Raw genomic sequence first — 19068 nt, forward strand, 5'->3', positions numbered from 1 at the left:
TCAAGGTCAAATTGCTGCAAAGAAACCACTAGTAAAGGACACCAATAATAAGAAGAGACTTGCTTGGGCCAAGAATCCTCAGCAATGGACATTAGACTGGTGGAAGTCTGTCCTTTGGTCTGATAAGTCCAAATTTGAGATTTTTGGTTCCATCCACTGTCTTTGTGAGATGCAGATTAGGTGAATGGATGTGGTTCCCACTGTGAAGAATGGAGGAGGAGGTGTGATGGTGCTTTGCTGGTGACAATGTCTGTGATTAATTTAGAATTCAGGGCCCACTTAACCAGCATGACTACCACAGCATTCTGCAGTGATACGCCATCCCATCTGGAAAAGCAGACAACAAGTGCTTAGCATATGTGGGAACACCTTCAAGACTGTTGGAAAAGCATTCCAGGTGAAGCTGGTTGAGAGAATGCCAAGAGTGTGCAAAGCTGTCACCAAGGCAAATGGTGGCTACTTTGAAGTATCTCAAATATAAAATAACACTTTCTTGGATACTACATGATTCCATGTGTTATTTCATAGTTTTGATGTCTTCACTATTATTCTACAATGTAGAAAATAGTAAAAATAAAGAGAAACCGTTGAATGAGTAATATTGTCGAATGCCATGTATTCCTATGGCGACCGGTGGCTTTAAAGCATCTCAACAGCCAATACATAGAATCAGCAATTAAGGGTTTATATACATCATTGGTTTCAATTGCAACACACCGTGTTTAATAGAGCTCTGATATAAAGGTTGGGAAGGGTGAAACAAGAGAGCAGCCATGTCCAGTGTTCCTGCTACAGAATCCAATCAATATCCCATCCAGTGCTATTTACTATATATATAAAAAAAATGCACTAAGCTGCTCCTGGTAACCCCGGTCTACAGAGCTCCTCAGGGAGAAAGATCACACCACCATACAACCTGCTGCAGATAAAACGTTTTACCATTTCTTCCCCCTTTGGTCTCTCTCTCTCTCTCTCTCTCTCTCTCTCTCTCTCTCTCTCTCTCTCTCTCTCTCTCTCTCTCTCTCTCTCTCTCTCTCTCTCTCTCTCTCTCTCTCTCTCTCTCTCTCTCTCTCTCTCTCTCTCTCTCTCTCTCTCTCTCTCTCTCTCTCTCTCTCTCTCTCTCTCTCTCTCTCTCTCTCTCTCTCTCTCTCTCTCTCTCTCTCTCTCTCTCTCTCTCTCTCTCTCTCTCTCTCTCTCTCTCTCTCTCTCTCTCTCTCTCTCTCTCAAAGGAGAAATCTGTTGGAGAAATCTATTGGAGAAATCTATTGGAGAAATCTATTGTTGAGGCCTTGTGTGCTAAAAGCACTAACTATGCAAGTATTCATGGTGCAGTGTATAAGCTTTTCCTTATCTACTTCTATTTACCATTTACTGAGAAAGAGTTAAGGCATGGTTAGAGGATATAGCTACCATATAGAATATGAAATTATTCAATTGATTTCTTAGATTTTCCATAAGGAGACTGGACAGCTCATCTTGCAAGGCGAGCGGGGAACTCATAACCATGGAACAAAGAGGCTTGTGTGGGGAAATGACAGTTCACTGCACAAAGCTGACTTAAATGAATGAGATCACATTGCTAATAAACTGCCTGTGAGAACATATTAGCTTGCCTGGCGCTGAGCGAGACATCAAACCTCCTACTGTGACTTCAACTAAATGTGGTCTTTTTAAAAACCACTTTGCCTTTCTCCTGGAGGAATAGCTGTCCAGGTTATTTTTCTGTGTCTAGAATGAGAAGCCCACGGAAACTAACATCAGTATCTTTCTACAGAATGGTTGTGAATGTTAACTTCCACTTCCTTGGACATAACAAACATGTTGTAAAAAAGCACATTTTACTACTGAGGTCAAAGTAATTTTCTTCCAAGACAGGGTCACAGTTAAATTAAAATTATAATTAAACTGTGGATTGCAACTGGCAGACGTGTCTGTCTCGTTTTTCCTTTTTTATGAGTGACGGACAGGGAGGGTAGAGAGAAGAAAATAAACATACTGATATTGTCTGCAGGCACTTTGACTACAGCGGGCTCAATCAGGTTGTCGGCAAGGACGAAGGCTCCTTCCTCCAGGGTATCCAGTAACATGGTGGCGGCGTGCGTTTGCTCCGTGGAATTCATGTCTTCCCAGGACTTCAGGGCTTCCGGCCTCAGGAGGTTGTCAACCGTATCCACAATGGCCTGTATCCGTGGAAACAAATGTCAGAGTTTGTTGCTTTTTTATACCTCATAAATTCTACAACTGTCTGCAGCAGAAAGGGGGCACGGAAGGCATGTTATGCAGATAGCAAGCAAGGACAAGCAAATCAACATCAACAAGTAAACACTTTAATAAATAAGGTCACTGGCATTATAGGATGATATGAAGATACATTTAAATTAAAACATCACTTAAAGATGGCATGGCGGTCACAGAATATAAACTAAAGGAAGTTGTCTCCCCACTTCCCTGGTTTAGACCCATGTATTTTCTTTTGAATAACAAAACTGTGCCAGAGGGGAAGTTGGAACACAAACCAAATGTTTTTCAAATGAATGGAGCAGTTCCTTCTCAATACTGCTCTCTTAGTTCCTGTTCTTAAACATCTTACTTTTCCCAAAGAACAATTATCTTCCTCTTCCCTAACAATGAATATATTCCATAACAGGATCTGGTGATAATGGCCTTGAAATGTGCAGTTTTTCCTTCCTTGAGGCGAAAATGGTATCAAAAAACGAAATGCATTTGTTTCTTGGGTAGCAGTCGAAGTAAAGATGGGGATATTTCTGCTTGTTTTCAATGGCAATATTTTCATTTCCTGCTTGGCTGATAAGCAGTAAGTAAGCAAAACATTCCAAACCTTCTAGAAAAAGTATCATATTTTGATCAAAATGGAGGTCCCTGTGACCCTGTGCAGGAGAGTTCATGACTCCCATGTAGCTTAGCATATCTATATTCACACAGCAGCACTAATGCTAGCCCCACTGATGACTCCCATGTAGTTAAGCATATCTATATCCACACAGCATCGCTAACGCTAGCCCCACTGACGACTCTTATGTAGCTTAACATATCCATAGCCACACAGAAACGCTAGGCTAGCCCCACAGATAAACATAGCCATTGGCATAATTACCCCACAAATCCATATCAACCCATGGCCCAATAAACCAGAGACAATTTAACCACAGGTGCCATTAACCACAGCAGAGGTCCAGGCTACACTATAGTGGTAATTAGGAAATAAAAAAGTCACTCACTGTACCAATTAGTGCAAAGCTGTGATTATCATCCACACACACACACACACACACACACACACACACACACACACACACACACACACACACACACACACACACACACACACACACACACACACACACACACACACACACACACACACACACTAATTGACCATAGGCACAATTACTCTGTTGCCTGGATTAACCATTGGGGGGGATTAAACACAATAATTTATACATACACTAGATGACTGATGCGGGTGCTGTGTTGAAGCCCTGTGCCTCCATCTTACCACTCCCCCACCAATGTAAAAATAAAATATTGGAAGCTATAGATAAGCATTTCTAATATCTATATTCGTTTTTGCCACATTTATTTTATTACAGACTTAATGCATACTTCTAAATTGTTTTATGTGAGCTAAAAAAATAATCTTTAAAGTAGGAGTTTAACATTACGAATGTTGCTGTCCCCAGTACAAGAACAAAAAATACATGTCCTTGAAACATTTAATTGAAATATCGTAGAATTCCATTCATTCCTATGGAGGACTGCTCCTACTGGGGAGTACCAATACATTGCATCAGCAATCCAGGGTTTATATACATCATTGATTAAACCCAGTAGTCCCTCGCTATCAAACCAGACTGATGATTAACCAATCACCACAACATGTAAACAGACTACACAGCATGGCTACCATTATTACCTAGAGCTATGATAAGCGTACAGTCCAGCTCTGAATCAGATGCCTATAGTGTCTGTTTGTGTCTCTCTATGGGGGAGTGCTGACCCTTCAGATGGGATAGATAGAGCCTCTGTTAAGGACCACACACACACAACATCTAACGTTGATCTGACGTTCATTCGGACGCGCTGTGCTTTAGGGAACACCCGCTGTTGGATGTCTGACTGCGCAAATTAGAGCAGGCACTGTTCAGAGGTGATAATTACTCTCGGCCGGCAAACGCTATTGGTGTGTCCTTTATTGGAGTGTGATGGGGGAGTCAGAGCGGGGATAGGGAGGATAGGAGAGAGGAAGAGAGTCAGAGAGGAGAGGAGAGGGGGGTCAGAGAGGGGATAGGGAGGATAGGAGAGAGGAAGAGAGTCAGAGAGGAGAGGAGAGGGGGGTCAGAGAGGGGATAGGGAGGATAGGAGAGAGGAAGAGAGTCAGAGAGGAGAGGAGAGGGGGGTCAGAGAGGGGATAGGGAGGATAGGAGAGAGGTAGAGAGTCAGAGAGGAGAGGAGAGGGGGGTCAGAGAGGGGATAGGGAGGATAGGAGAGAGGTAGAGAGTCAGAGAGGAGAGGGGTGTCAGAGAGGGGATAGGAGAGAGGTAGAGAGTCGGAGAGGAGAGGGGGGTCGGAGAGGGGGTAGGGAGGATAGGAGAGAGGTAGAGAGTCAGAGAGGAGAGGGGGGTCAGAGAGGGGATAGGGAGGATAGGAGAGAGGAAGAGAGTCAGAGAGGAGAGGGGTGTCAGAGAGGTGATAGGGAGGATAGGAGAGGTAGAGAGTCAGAGAGGATATGAGAGGGGGGTCAGAGAGGGGATAGGGAGGATAGGAGAGAGGTAGAGAGTCAGAGAAGAGAGGGGGTCAGAGAGGGGGTAGGGAGGATAGGAGAGAGGTAGAGAGTCAGAGAGGAGAGGAGAGGGGTGTCAGAGAGGGGATAGGGAGGATAGGAGAGAGGTAGAGAGTCAGAGAGGAGAGGGTGTCAGAGAGAGGATAGGAGGTAGAGAGTCAGAGAGGAGAGGGGTGTCAGATAGGGAGGATAGGAGAGAGGTAGAGAGTCAGAGAGGAGAGGAGAGGGGTGTCCGAGAGAGGAGAGGGTAGCGTCAGAGTAGCAGTAGTGATCACAAGTCTAGGACCATTACACCCCAGACAAACAGAGAAACACTCAACGGTCCTCCCTCCTGGTGAGAACCCCCTTGTAGGCTTGAAGGAGGAAGAAAAAATGAAACAAATTCATGTTTCTAATTTGTGACAGTGTTAAAATAAAATAAAAACTGTTCTGATTGTGTCCTCTTTTATTCTCGCCTGGGTGGAGGTTGCACAACGCAACAATCACAAGGGTGTTACCCAAGATGCCCCACAGTGAACAGGACATTCTTGGGTGGTGGTGGTGCTGATGATTTCACTAACATTGTCTATTGATGGATGGTGATGCATAAAGAAGACAGCCTTAAATCAAGTTAACAGAGACATATCCCCATTTTTCACAGTAAAAGAAACCACAGTAAAAACAGCCCTAACTCTTCATGTTGAAGATTGCTCCGACCAGTCAAACAGAGACTGATGAGAGAAACACAAGAGATCTGAGAAGGCTGGTTTGTGCTGTGTAAGACAGGCCCACTTTGTGTTTACGCCAGAGCCCTTTCTTTCAACAGGACCTGCTCTCAGATTATAAACTCAGAGCAAAGGAAAATGACATGGAGAGAGAAAGGAATTAAAAGACCCAACATCTGATATGAACACAAACACATTAATTGGACTGAACACGAATCCACCAGACAAACACAAAAATGTCAGCAAGAGGAAGAACATGGAGACGCTGAGAATGGTAAAGTGTAAGCAAGTGAAAAACTGGGTACACTGCCACTTTGATCACACTTACGGGTGACAGGGAGGTACAATTACAGCCGTGGGAAGGCAATTACTCATACAACGCACAAGGAGCAGACAGGAGATGGAGGGATGGAGAGGGGGGGGGGGGATGGAGAGAGAGATAAGTGATAGGAGAGATATTAAAGATAAGCCAAGACATATTGACTGACAGACAGGCAGGCAGATAGACAAACAGACAGGTGAGTCGAGAGGTAGAGAGATGGATGGGCATACCGACAGGCTAATAGACACACAGGCAGATAGACAGGCTGGCAGATGGACAAACAGACAGGTGAGTCGAGAGGTAGAGAGATGGATGGGCATACCGACAGGCTAATAGACACACAGGCAGATAGACAGGCTGGCAGATGGACAAACAGACAGGTGAGTCGAGAGGTAGAGAGATGGATGGGCATACCGACAGGCTAATAGACACACAGGCAGATAGACAGGCTGGCAGATGGACAAGCAGAGAGACAGGTGGACACGTTGTGCATACAGACAAGCCAACAGATAATCACAGACGGACAGACAGCCACAGGCATAACACCAATGCTACTGAGCATACTGTGGACACTTTAAGAGGTAAAAGTGTCTATGTGGAACCAGCAGGTATACAGTACCTTCATATATGCCCTGCATGTCCTCTCTCTCTTTTGAAGCTTTTTAACACAAAGAGAAGATCAAGAGAAACACTATTAGGAAGCAAAAAGCTTAGGGGAAAGAAAGAGGATCGTCTGTGTCTTTAGAAAACACCTATCCTAAAATACACCACTTACCCAACTCCAGTCAGGAAGGAAATTAGAATATATAAACCTTATGTTAGGTAGATGAAATAAGAAGCTCACAATATATTATGGAGCACATTGTAAATGTGTTTCGGAAGCTGTATCTGAATATGTATCTAGCTTACATAACTACAAGGTCCTGGCTGGCAGAGACAAGGCTGCACAGCATTGCGTTGTAGAGGGGGAATTGCTGAGATTAAATTCCTATGCTTTGCATTAACGATGCTTTATAAAGCATCGAGACAATAAACAAAGCCAGAGGGGGTCATTTGGATTCCATGGCACTGAGGTTATAACAGTCTGCCAGCTCTGGGGTTTATTTAGAGGCTTAGTTGGCCTGTCTCGGTCTCAGTCAAAAGAGACGGATTCATTATTCCCACAGCCAGCTAAATTGTGGCTGAAGGAGTGTAGCATTGTGCTGTTGTAAGACAGTACAGTTAGAACATAGACAGAAAGGTTCAGTCTAGGACTAGCTACGAAGGGAACAAAGAAAACACTACGGATGTGCCTTTTGGTCCAAATCCACTTTGCTTTCACCTTTGCGTTCTGAATAGCACTGTAAAACTGTCATTCATTTCTATGACTGTGGAAGTTAGGCCTTAAGATTCCTGCTTGTACCTTTCACTCAGAGAGACATGGTAAGTGCTCTGGAGGAGGGAAGGCAGCTCTGTTCTTGCCTGTCTGGTGGTAGAGAGGAGAGTTATTCTTTGTGTTGGCTAGCGGGGGGCTACTATCCATTAGCTCTTAGAGCTGCCAGGTGAGAAAGCTGCATTTCAGAACCCAGTAATTTCTAGGAAAAGGTGGAGCTAGGGGCTGGAAGAATAAGCTCCCTCCTTACCCTCAGCCACAGCTCCCCCTCAGGGCTGGGGATGCCTTACCCCCTCCCTCCTTACCCTCAGCCACAGCTCCCCCTCAGGGCTGGGGATGCCTTACCCCCTCCCTCCTTACCCACAGCCACAGCTCCCCCTCAGGGCTGGGGATGCCTTACCCCCTCCTCCCCCTCACCTGGAGAAAGACTTGTGGTTGTGGAGGGGTGGGTGGGGGTTGGGGTTGGGGTTAAATGAGTGACTCATAATTCACTTTTTTTATTTTTTTATTTTTTATGTTTCTTCGTACCAAGTGAAATTATGTAATGTGATTGCCAGATCAATTTGTTTATTTTAAGCTTAAAACGGCTTTATACAAGTAACTTATCTTAAGGTAAATTATCTTGAAAATGACATTTAAAACATATAAATGACTTGTATAAAGCCTTGTTTAGATTAAAATAACAGAATGATCTGCCAATGACGTTAGATAATTTAGCTTGGTACAAAGAAACATAAAACAAGTGACTTATCACTCCAAATAAGTTATTTAGGCTTGATTGGAATGAACTTTCTGCAGTGAGACGACCTTGAGGAGAGCAGGGAATACTACCTACCTAGATACAGTGCCTTGCGAAAGTATTCGGCCCCCTTGAACTTTGCGACCTTTTGCCACATTTCAGGCTTCAAACATAAATATATAAAACTGTATTTTTTTGTGAAGAATCAACAACAAGTGGGACACAATCATGAAGTGGAACGACATTTATTGGATATTTCAAACTTTTTTAACAAATCAAAAACTGAAAAATTGGGCGTGCAAAATTATTCAGCCCCTTTACTTTCAGTGCAGCAAACTCTCTCCAGAAGTTCAGTGAGGATCTCTGAATGATCCAATGTTGACCTAAATGACTAATGATGATAAATACAATCCACCTGTGTGTAATCAAGTCTCCGTATAAATGCACCTGCACTGTGATAGTCTCAGAGGTCCGTTAAAAGCGCAGAGAGCATCATGAAGAACAAGGAACACACCAGGCAGGTCCGAGATACTGTTGTGAAGAAGTTTAAAGCCGGATTTGGATTCAAAAAGATTTCCCAAGCTTTAAACATCCCAAGGAGCACTGTGCAAGCGATAATATTGAAATGGAAGGAGTATCAGACCACTGCAAATCTGCCAAGACCTGGCCGTCCCTCTAAACTTTCAGCTCATACAAGGAGAAGACTGATCAGAGATGCAGCCAAGAGGTGCATGATCACTCTGGATGAACTGCAGAGATCTACAGCTGAGGTGGGAGACTCTGTCCATAGGACAACAATCAGTCGTATATTGCACAAATCTGGCCTTTATGGAAGAGTGGCAAGAAGAAAGCCATTTCTTAAAGATATCCATAAAAAGTGTTGTTTAAAGTTTGCCACAAGCCACCTGGGAGACACACCAAACATGTGGAAGAAGGTGCTCTGGTCAGATGAAACCAAAATTGAACTTTTTGGCAACAATGCAAAACGTTATGTTTGGCGTAAAAGCAACACAGCTGAACACACCATCCCCACTGTCAAACATGGTGGTGGCAGCATCATGGTTTGGGCCTGCTTTTCTTTAGCAGGGACAGGGAAGATGGTTAAAATTGATGGGAAGATGGATGGAGCCAAATACAGGACCATTCTGGAAGAAAACCTGATGGAGTCTGCAAAAGACCTGAGACTGGGAGGGAGATTTGTCTTCCAACAAGACAATGATCCAAAACATAAAGCAAAATCTACAATGGAATGGTTCAAAAATAAACATATCCAGGTGTTAGAATGGCCAAGTCAAAGTCCAGACCTGAATCCAATCGAGAATCTGTGGAAAGAACTGAAAACTGCTGTTCACAAATGCTCTCCATCCAACCTCACTGAGCTCGAGCTGTTTTGCAAGGAGGAATGGGGAAAAATTTCAGTCTCTCGATGTGCAAAACTGATAGAGACATACGCCAAGCGACTTACAGCTGTAATCGCAGCAAAAGGTGGCGCTACAAAGTATTAACTTAAGGGGGCTGAATAATTTTGCACGCCCAATTTTTCAGTTTTTGATTTGTTAAAAAGTTTGAAATATCCAATAAATGTCGTTCCACTTCATGATTGTATCCCACTTGTTGTTGATTCTTCACAAAAAAATACAGTTTTATATCTTTATGTTTGAAGCCTGAAATGTGGCAAAAGGTCGCAAAGTTCAAGGGGGCCGAATACTTTCGCAAGGCACTGTATATACACGCATGTTCATACAGTATATGGCGCTCGTATTAACTAGCCTACCTGGGGTCACATACAGTGCGTTCAGAAAGTATTCAGACCCCTTCACTTTTTCCACATTTTGTTATGTTACAGCCTTATTCTATAATGGATTAAATAAAATAAAAATCTCATCAATCTACAAACAATACCCTATAATGACAAAGCCAAAAGTATTCAGACGCTTTGCTATGAGACTTGAAATTGAGCTCAGGTGCGTCCTGTTTCCATTGATCACCCTTGAGATGTTTCTACAATTTGATTGGAGTCCATCTGTGTTAAATTAAATTGATTGGACATGTTTTGGAAAGGCCCACACCTGTCTAGATAAGGTCCCACAGTTGACAGTGCATATCAGAGCAAAAACCAAGCAATGAGGTCGAAGGAACTGTCCATAGAGCTCAGAGACAGGACTGTGGCGAGGCACAGATCTGGGGAAGGGTACCAAAACATTTCTGCAGCTCCCCAAGAACACAGTGGCCTCCATCATTCTTAAATGGAAGAAGTTTGGAACCTCCAAGACTCTTCCTAGAGCTGGCCGCCTGGCCAAACTGAGCAATCTGAGCAAAAATGCCGAAATTGTTGCAACTCCTATTACTAGCCTGTTCAACCTCTCTTTTGTATCGTCTGAGATTCCCATAGTTTGGAAAGCTGCCGCGGTCATCCCCCTCTTCAAAGGGGGTGACACTGTAGACCCAAACTGTTATAGACCTATATCCATCCTACAATGCCTTTCTAAAGTCTTCGAAAGCCAAGTTAACAAACAGATTACTGACCATTTCGAATCTCACCGTACCTTCTCCGCTATGCAATCTGGTTTCAGAGCTGGTCAAGGGAGCACCTCAGCCACGCTCAAGGTCCTAAACGATACCATAACCGCCATCGATAAGAGACATTACTGTGCAGCCGTATTCATCGACCTGGCCAAGGCTTTCGACTGATTGCCTCGCCTGGTTCACCAACTACCTCTCTGATAGAGTTCAGTGTGTCAAATCGGAGGGCCTGTTGTCCGAACCTCTGGCAGTCTCTATGGGGGTGCCACAGGTTCAATTCTCGGGCTGACTCTTTTCTCTGTATATATCAATGATGTCGCTCTTGCTGCTGGTGAGTCTCTGATCCACCTCTACGCAGACGACACCATTCTGTATACCACTGGCCCTTCTTTGGACACTGTGTTAACTAACCTCCAGACTAGCTTCAATGTCATACAACACTCCTTCCGTGGCCTCCAACTGCTCTTAAATGCTAGTAAAACTAAATGCATGCTCTTCAACCGATCGCTGCCCGCACCTGCCCGCCCGTCAAGCATCACTACTCTGGACGGTTCTGACTTAGAATATGTGGACAACTACAAATACCTAGGTGTCTGGTTAGACTGTAAACTCTCTTTCCAGACTCGCATTAAGCATCTCCAATGCAAAATTACATCTAGAATCGGCTTCCTACTTCGCAACAAAGCCTCCTTCACTCATGCTGCCAAACATACCCTCGTAATACTGACCATCCTACCGATCCTCGACTTCGGCGATGTAATTTACAAAATAGCCTCCAACACCCTACTCAACAAATTGGATGCAGTCTATCACAGTGCCATCCGTTTTGTCACCAAACCCCATATACTACCCACCACTGCGACCTGTACGCTCTCGTTGGATGGCCCTCGCTTCATACTCGTCACCAAACCCACTGGCTCCAGGTCATCTACAAGTCTCTGCTAGGTAAAGCCCCACCTTATCTCAGTTCACTGGTCACCATAGCAGCACCCACCCGTAACATGCGCTCCAGGAGGTATATCTCACTGGTCACCCACAAAGCCAATTCTTCCTTTGGCCGCCTTTCCTTCCAGTTCACTGCTGCCAATGACTGGAACGAACTGCAAAAAACACTGAGGCTGGAGACTCATATCTCCCTCACTAGCTTTAAGCACCAGCTGTCAGAGCAGCTCACAGATCACCGCACCTGTAAATTACCTCATCCCCATACTGTATTTATTTATTTATTTATTTATTTATCTTGCTCCTTTGCACCCCAGTATCTCTACTTGCACATTCATCTTCTGCACATCCTACCATTCCAGTGTTTAATTGCTAGATTGTAATTACTTTGCCATCATGGCCTATTTATTGCCTTACCTCTCTTATCCTACATCATTTGCACATGCTGTATATAGATTTTTCTACTATATTATTGATTGTATGTTTATTTATTCCATGTGTAACTTTGTGTTGTTGTATGTGTTGAACTGCTTTGCTTTATCTTGGCCAGGTCGCAGTTGCAAATGAGAACTTGTTCTCAACTAACCTACCTGGTTAAATAAAGGTGAAATTATTTGTTTTTGTTCATCGGGGGGGGGGGGGGCCTTGGGACAGGGAGGTGAGCAAGAACTTGATGGTCACTATGACATAGCTCCAGAGTTCCTCTGTGGAGATGGGAGAACCTTCCAGAAGGACAATCATCTCTGTAGCACTCTACCAATCAGGTATTTATGGTACAGTGGCCAGACGGAAGCCACTCCTCAGTAAAAGGCACATGACAGCCCGCTTAGAGCTGGCCAAAACGCACCTAAAGGACACTCAGACTAGACAACAAGATTGTCTGGTCTGATGAAACCAAGATTAGCCTGATTGAAAAGCGCCACGTCTGGAGGAAACCTGGCACCATCCCTATGGTGAAGCATGGTGGTGGCAGCATCGTGCTGTGGGGATGTTTTCAGTGGATCTTTCAGGGAGACTAGTCAGGATCAAGGGAATGATGAACAGAGCAAAGTACAGAGAGATCCTTGATGAAAACCTTCTCCAGAGTGCTCAGGACCTCAGATTGGGGCGAAGGTTCACCTTCCAACAGGACAATGACCCTAAGCACACAGTCAAGACAACGCAGGAGTGGCTTCGGGACAAGAATGTCAGAGCCCGGACTTGAACCCGATCAAACATCTCTGTAGAGACCAGAAAATAGCTGTGCAGTGACACTCCCCATCCAACCTAACAGAGCTTGAGGGGATCTGCATAGAAGAATGGGAGAAACTCCCCAAATACAGATGTGCCAAGCTTGTAGCATCATATCCAAGAAGACTCGATGCTGTAATTGCTGGCAAAGGTGCTTCAACAAAGTACTGAGTAAAGGGTCTGAATACTTATGTATATATATATTGTATAAATAACATTTCAAAAACTGTTTATTGACTATTGTGTGTATATTGGGGAAAAAACTATTGAATCCATTTTAGAATGAGGCTGTGACGTAACAAAATGTGGGAAAAGTCAAGGGGTCTGAAAACTTTCTGAAGACACTGTATTATTTTATATTACCTTGTTGAAGCTCCGCCCGGCCGAGTCCTTTTCGCTAGGCCGTAGCTCCTGGAGCTGAGCATCCAGGATGTCAACCAGCTGTTCCATGAGACGCACTGATGAGCTGACGTCACCGGCGAACACCGGGCCCTGTGTGTGGTGGGCCAGCTCATTGGCTAGGTTAGCCGCGTTCTCCCCACTACGGATCTAGAGTTGGAGGGAAAAAACGTAAATATTAATGGACTGTTTAAGCTTTTAATTACTTGTTTCTTACTAAATACAGATGTAAGATCTGGATTTGGTCACTCTTTTGTTGCTGCAACTTTTCCTGCGCCGGAGGAAATGCATAAATTCACTGAAAACCCACACTAACACACAGTTATATTAACAGTATTCCACTTTCCATGCAGCCTCATTTTGACCAGATAATAGCCTAACCACCTGAAACACTTTGGACTAAAGGTTCAAATCTGGTTTCTGCAGGATTATTTAGCTGTGACAATACAGGTCAAATGAAGATCCTACATCTGTACCTGGAATGTGGTACGTTAACTATGTGATAACAATGGATACTGCTGATTTAATGTGGAGAAAGGAAGAAAAACAGCACAGCAGGAAAAGGCTCGGGGTCATTGGTACAACGCCTCTGGAGGATCGGCATCCCAGTGTCAGACCAGTATACAAGTAATGTATCATATACCGATTAAAACTCAAATCAATATTAATGTTGCAAGCTATAGGCTACAGAGAGCAATTCAAAGTGTCAGATAATTTTTTTTTACAGAGAAAAGTGCATTGAATGTGTATTTTTGTTCACATCTAGAAGTCATGCAGGGGAATACAGAATGAATGGGCAAACCGCGTCTTTAGTGTTTCAACCAACAAGATGCTAATACAAATACAGATACACTTTTCCCTTTCAGATAAAGAAGTAGAGAGAAGGTGTTTTGTTCCTTCCCTCCCTGCCACCCAGGAGCTATGAGAGGACACTGCTGACCAACCTTTTGTGCCACTTGAGCGACCCAGTGGGAGGTACAGTTGCTGAGGTCGGGTCCCTTTGGGTTCCAGGTCCCCCCTGCTACCGTGCAGAGGTAGGAGGCGATGCCTGGAGAAACACACAACAAACAACAGTTACACAACCCTCTATTGTCTGTTTCTATTGTGTATTGAACAGTATGTGTGCATTTATTTGTGTAACTTTTTGTGATGTTGCTGAACACTGCCATCTTGAATACACGGTTATATCCCCTGCAAATGAGATTGTATGACAATGAGAATAGGCTGTTAAAATAAAGGTTCAATAGAAATAAATGAAACCGAGCCAGGACATCTCTTTGTCCTGCTCCTGCTCCTCTTACTTACCTGGCTTCTCTAGAGCAGGACAAACAATTGACTGAGAGCAGCCATGGTAAAATAAATCAAATTAATAATTAAGTATGATGTGAAACATGTAGGAAGATTACCAGCTTTGTGATATCTAACTGAGTGGACACTACACAGTAAGAGATTCTCATACATTTCAGCTGTATACTGTAGGAATCACGGGTTGCCAATGAATAAAATGCTCTGTATCATATATATATTACTGCATTCTTGTCAACAATGAACAGTGTTGCCATAGTCTTACTACCTATTGGTACACCTTCATATCCGACATGTCTGCATTCCATACATTCCATTTCCATATGATTGAAATAACAGTAACTCATCCCCCTCATGCCACCTACTGTTTTTTATCTTCCTATATTGTCTGTTTTGACAGTTCATTCATGGAACTATTTACTATTTGGAAGTATTAGCATATTGTAGGTAATGAACATTACATCTTGGCACCTTGTTTAACATATGGAAGGCTATATGAAAGACAATGTGTAAACACACTAACATGTTCATACAGAGGAACACACACACACACACACACACACACCCTCCCTCCCGGTTCCTGATAGTACCTCTGGTTCCTTTGGGGCAGGGTCTTTCCACTGTGGCTCCAGTGTGTGTCTGGGGCCAGGAGATACCCCTCATCATCCCTCCCTCACAGAAGCGCCTGGGGGTGGGAGGGATCTCTGGGGTGGTGGGGTCAGCTGTACCATGGGGGTCCTCCGCTGGTTTACCCGCCTCTCTCTCTCTCCCATCCCTGGGGTCTGCTGGAACTGTGGTGTCGACTGGGACCTTGACCATGACCATGGTGGTGGTGATGATAGTGGTGGTCTCAGGCAGGGCCGAGGAGAGGGAGACGTCTTCTATAGTTGGCACTAGGAGGAGAGCAGAGAGAAAAGTGGAGGTTATAGCTTTAATAAAACCCAGCCTTACATTGAACTCCCTCTATACCTTTCAGACATACATCAGATATAACAGTCAGCAGGGAAAGTTCAAGGTACTTTCAGTGTTTTAGTTCCACACCGCTTGGAGGGATGGCTGCTCTATGCTCTACTGAGTCACGTCTACTGCAGAGTCTACAGCAGCACTCGGGTATTACTCCACACTACTCCTACTCTCTCTGTTCTGTTAGGAGGAGGAAACCTGTAAACACTACACTATCTCAGCTATTTTAAACCTTTACCCAATCTTGAAAATAACAGGAGGACAGGTAGTGTAGCAGCATCTGCCTGGCCTGGCTCTGCCCAGCAGTGATGTCCTTCGTGAGGGAGAGTCAGTACCGTAGGCTGATTAATGTCAACAAGGAAGACAAAGTCTGTCTGCATTTGACTATTTTCTCCTCCCTTTCATCTCTCCCCTTGATAAAGCCGGTGTAAGAAAACTAAAACTGGAATGCTCTGGGCAAAAACCATACATCAGCTATAATGCTCAGCTGCTGTATTCAATGTACAGCTATAAAGAACATCTGTGTGTGTGTGTGTGTGTGTGTGTTGTGGTCACCAAGAAGGTGTGGTCTCTAGGCCTTTTCTACAGTGTCTACCCATTTGTGTGGTCACAGCACTGTGAATGTACAGTAGAATGAATGAAAGAAAATAAGAAAATAGATATAAAAGAATAAAGAGAAAACAGTATATGCATACAGCCTGCGTATGAGCATGATGACTACACTGACTGCCTCTTGCCTGACTGATTATATATCACAGCCACACGATTTCTAGCGCTGATAAGAGGTGGCTTCCCACAAGGTCTGCTACTCTGAGAGTCCTGCAGTGCAGTCTTCAGAGGCCCAGGGAACAGGCAATATCATGCTATCTGATGCTCCATCATCAGACTCATATCTCCATTTCTACCTGATTGGTGACAATGCCCACATTTAGCGTCTGGGCTCTGGAGAGACTCGTCGTCTTTGTTTTGTGTTTCTGTTTCAGTGGAATATTGAAGTTCATAACAATGTCCTGTCTGTGTCTGTCTGTGCTAAGGGAAAAAAAGAGCTGAAAGTGCATAACCAACAATACATTAAATCTAGCATGACGCGGTTCTCAGAAAAAGAGGGGGGGGTAAAAAGGGTCCCAGGCAGCGACACATTTCTATTTAGAAATGTCAGGCAGGATCAGTCAGCCGTGTGGCAGTGTTGTTGTGTTATGACATTTCACTCAATGACCTTTTCTCCCATGGCAGAAGCAGTGTTTAATTGGGCCGTACTCATTCCTTCATTGTGCGTCCGTCTGTCTGTCAGCCACGCACTCAATTGCTCGTTCACACATTTCTGAGCACTAAGTAACTATGCAAATGACACATGTCCAGTTTATTGTTGTGAGAACAGATGTTGAGAGGAGCTTATAATCTGAACAAAAATATAAAAGGCAACATGCAACAATTTCATAAATTTTACTGAATTACAGTTCATATGAGGAAATCAGTCACTTAAAATAAATTCATTAGGCCCTAATCTATGGATTTCACCAGACTGGGGAGCCAGGCTAAAACCAATCAGAATTAGTTTTCCCCCGAAAAAGGGCTTTATTACAGACGGAGATACTGGGCTGGCATGGTTATACGTGGTCTGCGGTTGTGGGGCCGGACGTACTGTCAAATTCTCTAAAACTACGTTGAAGGCAGCTTATGGTAGAGAAATTAACATTAAAAACATTTTTTTTTTTTTTGTGGGATTTTGTATTTCCGCTCATGACACATGGGACCAACACTTTACATGTTGCGCTTATAATTCTGTTCAGTGTAACTCCCTGTCTCTCTCTCTCTCTACCACTCTTTCTGTCCCTCATTCTGTCCCTATCCCAAGTGGCTGTGAGAAACTAAATGCTTACGGAAACTGCAAAATACCAGCATACTGAGAAAAACACTCATACCGCAGTGTCACTATTCTCTGTGCACCAGTCTAATGTACGCTCTAGAGACTATTATAGCTATTGATGTGCACTGGAATTCTGATTTAGTTGTAATTTGGAAGTGCCTGAGTGTGAGCCCCTGACTACCTCCTTTCTACAGCGATAGACAGATGAAGGGGGAAAAATGGAGAGAAAAAACAACAACTAAAGAAATAGAATCTAAACCACTTGTCAAAGAGGCCCATTTTCCTGTTACATTTCTCTTGATGTCTCCATCCACCGCCCGGACACACACTACAATTTTCTTTTGATTATGATGAGCCATTTCACCAATGGCGGTTGAAAGCCGTGTGTCCTCTGCTAGCACTCAGCCCAAAGAGGGGCCATCTCAATTAGCTGTCATTTCACTCAAAAGCCTAAAGGTTCAATTCAGCTCTTTTTATCTCAATATCAAATCATTTCTGGGTAACAATTAAGTACCTTACTGTGATTATTTTTGACCGTTTTAATTTTAAAACAAACAAAAATATACTCTTAGCAAATAGCAATATCTCAAGCAAGAATTTAGCTAGGAGTGTCTGGGAGTGGTCTGAGTGGGGAGGGGAAAACTGAACACTAGCTGTGATTGGCAGAGAACTGGTTTGGAACTCCTTCTTATAGGAACTCATTTACCGCCTGCTGATGTCAACAGGCAGGCCAAAACTCCCTCCCAAACAGCTCTTACACTAAAAGGGCATTATCATAATTTTCACAATTTCACAGTATAATTCCAACCTCATAAGCCCAATTCATATGGGATTCATTTTACTGGGGAAGATAATTACATAACTCTATGTGCACAAGCACAAATCACCAGATCTGTATTTTTTTAAGTCAAGTTCTTCCACACGATCTCGACAAACCATTTCTGTATGGAGCTGGCTTTGTGTACGGGGGCATTGTTATGCTGAAACAGGAAAGGGCCTTCTCCAAACTGTTGCCACAACAGTTCTTGTGCTGACGTTGTTTCCAGAAGCAGTTTGGAACTCGATAGTGAGTGTTGCAACCAAGGACAGATGATTTTTACGATCTACGCGCTTCCGCACTCGGTGGTCCACTTGGTGGTCCACCTTCCACTTTGCGGCTGAGCCGTTGTTGCTCCGATACGTTTCCAGTTCACAATAACAGCATTTACGGGGCAGCTCTAGCAGGGCAGAAATTTGACAAACTGACTTGTTGGAAAGGTGGCATCCTATGACGGTGACACGTTGAAAGTCACTGAGCTCTTCAGTACGGCCATTCTACTGACAATGTTTGTCTATGGAGACTGCATGGCTGTGTCATCGATCCACTAATTTGAAGGTTTGTATACATAGTGTATGAAGGGAATGCATGTTTTAACTTTCACAGTGAATGCTTTCCTTTCTAAGTTTTGTGCCAATGAATTGAACATCAGCAAATGCGTCAGTAAAATATATTGCGCCTATTTAATGCAACCCTTGCGGTTAATTGATCGTTAAGCAGCATTTACAACTGAGCTTCATTTGGGGGAAATGACAAGTTCCCTTTCTCATCCATAGCCTAAAAACACATCTCAAGTACAAGTGCACTGTTTAGTTCACATCTGCAGGCTGGGGTGATTAAGAACGTCTTCTACTGCGGATAGCAAAAATATGATCATATTTTGGCGACAGTATACCAAAGATGGTTTGGTATGGTTTAGAAACTTGGGAGCCAAGCTGGAGTTATCAGTGTATCCTGTTAACACCTAGACATGTTGAAATATCTCCAGGCCTAGAATAAAAACCTCCAGGCTTCAGTAATAACTGTCAATTTATTTAAAAAACTGTCCGTTTGTAAAGAATTTATCCCATCCGAATCATCCTCT

At 43.7% G+C, this 19068-nt stretch overlaps 1 protein-coding gene across 13 annotated transcripts in view; it reads right to left on the reverse strand.

The window, feature by feature from the left end:
* LOC110530452 (adhesion G protein-coupled receptor L2) overlaps positions 1-19068 on the reverse strand; it is a 138922-nt gene that overhangs the window by 38583 nt on the left and 81271 nt on the right. For 9 of the 13 annotated variants that reach the window (XR_005052938.1, XR_005052939.1, XM_036986073.1 and 6 more), the window contains 5 exons: positions 14928-15230; positions 13977-14080; positions 12997-13182; positions 6447-6485; positions 1997-2180 (listed from right to left, as the gene is read on the reverse strand). Coding sequence is in view for 11 of the 13 variants with exons in the window: in XM_036986073.1 (XP_036841968.1) it covers positions 1997-2180; positions 6447-6485; positions 12997-13182; positions 13977-14080; positions 14928-15230 (816 nt within the window). In the remaining 2 variants the exon portion in view is untranslated. The remainder of the gene's footprint in view (positions 1-1996; positions 2181-6446; positions 6486-12996; positions 13183-13976; positions 14081-14927; positions 15231-19068) is intronic. The other 4 variants (XM_036986075.1, XM_036986074.1, XM_036986080.1 and 1 more) reach the window with 1 other exon arrangement.

This window comes from Oncorhynchus mykiss, chromosome 8 (genome assembly GCF_013265735.2).
Source record: "Oncorhynchus mykiss isolate Arlee chromosome 8, USDA_OmykA_1.1, whole genome shotgun sequence".
NCBI lineage: Eukaryota > Metazoa > Chordata > Actinopteri > Salmoniformes > Salmonidae > Oncorhynchus > Oncorhynchus mykiss.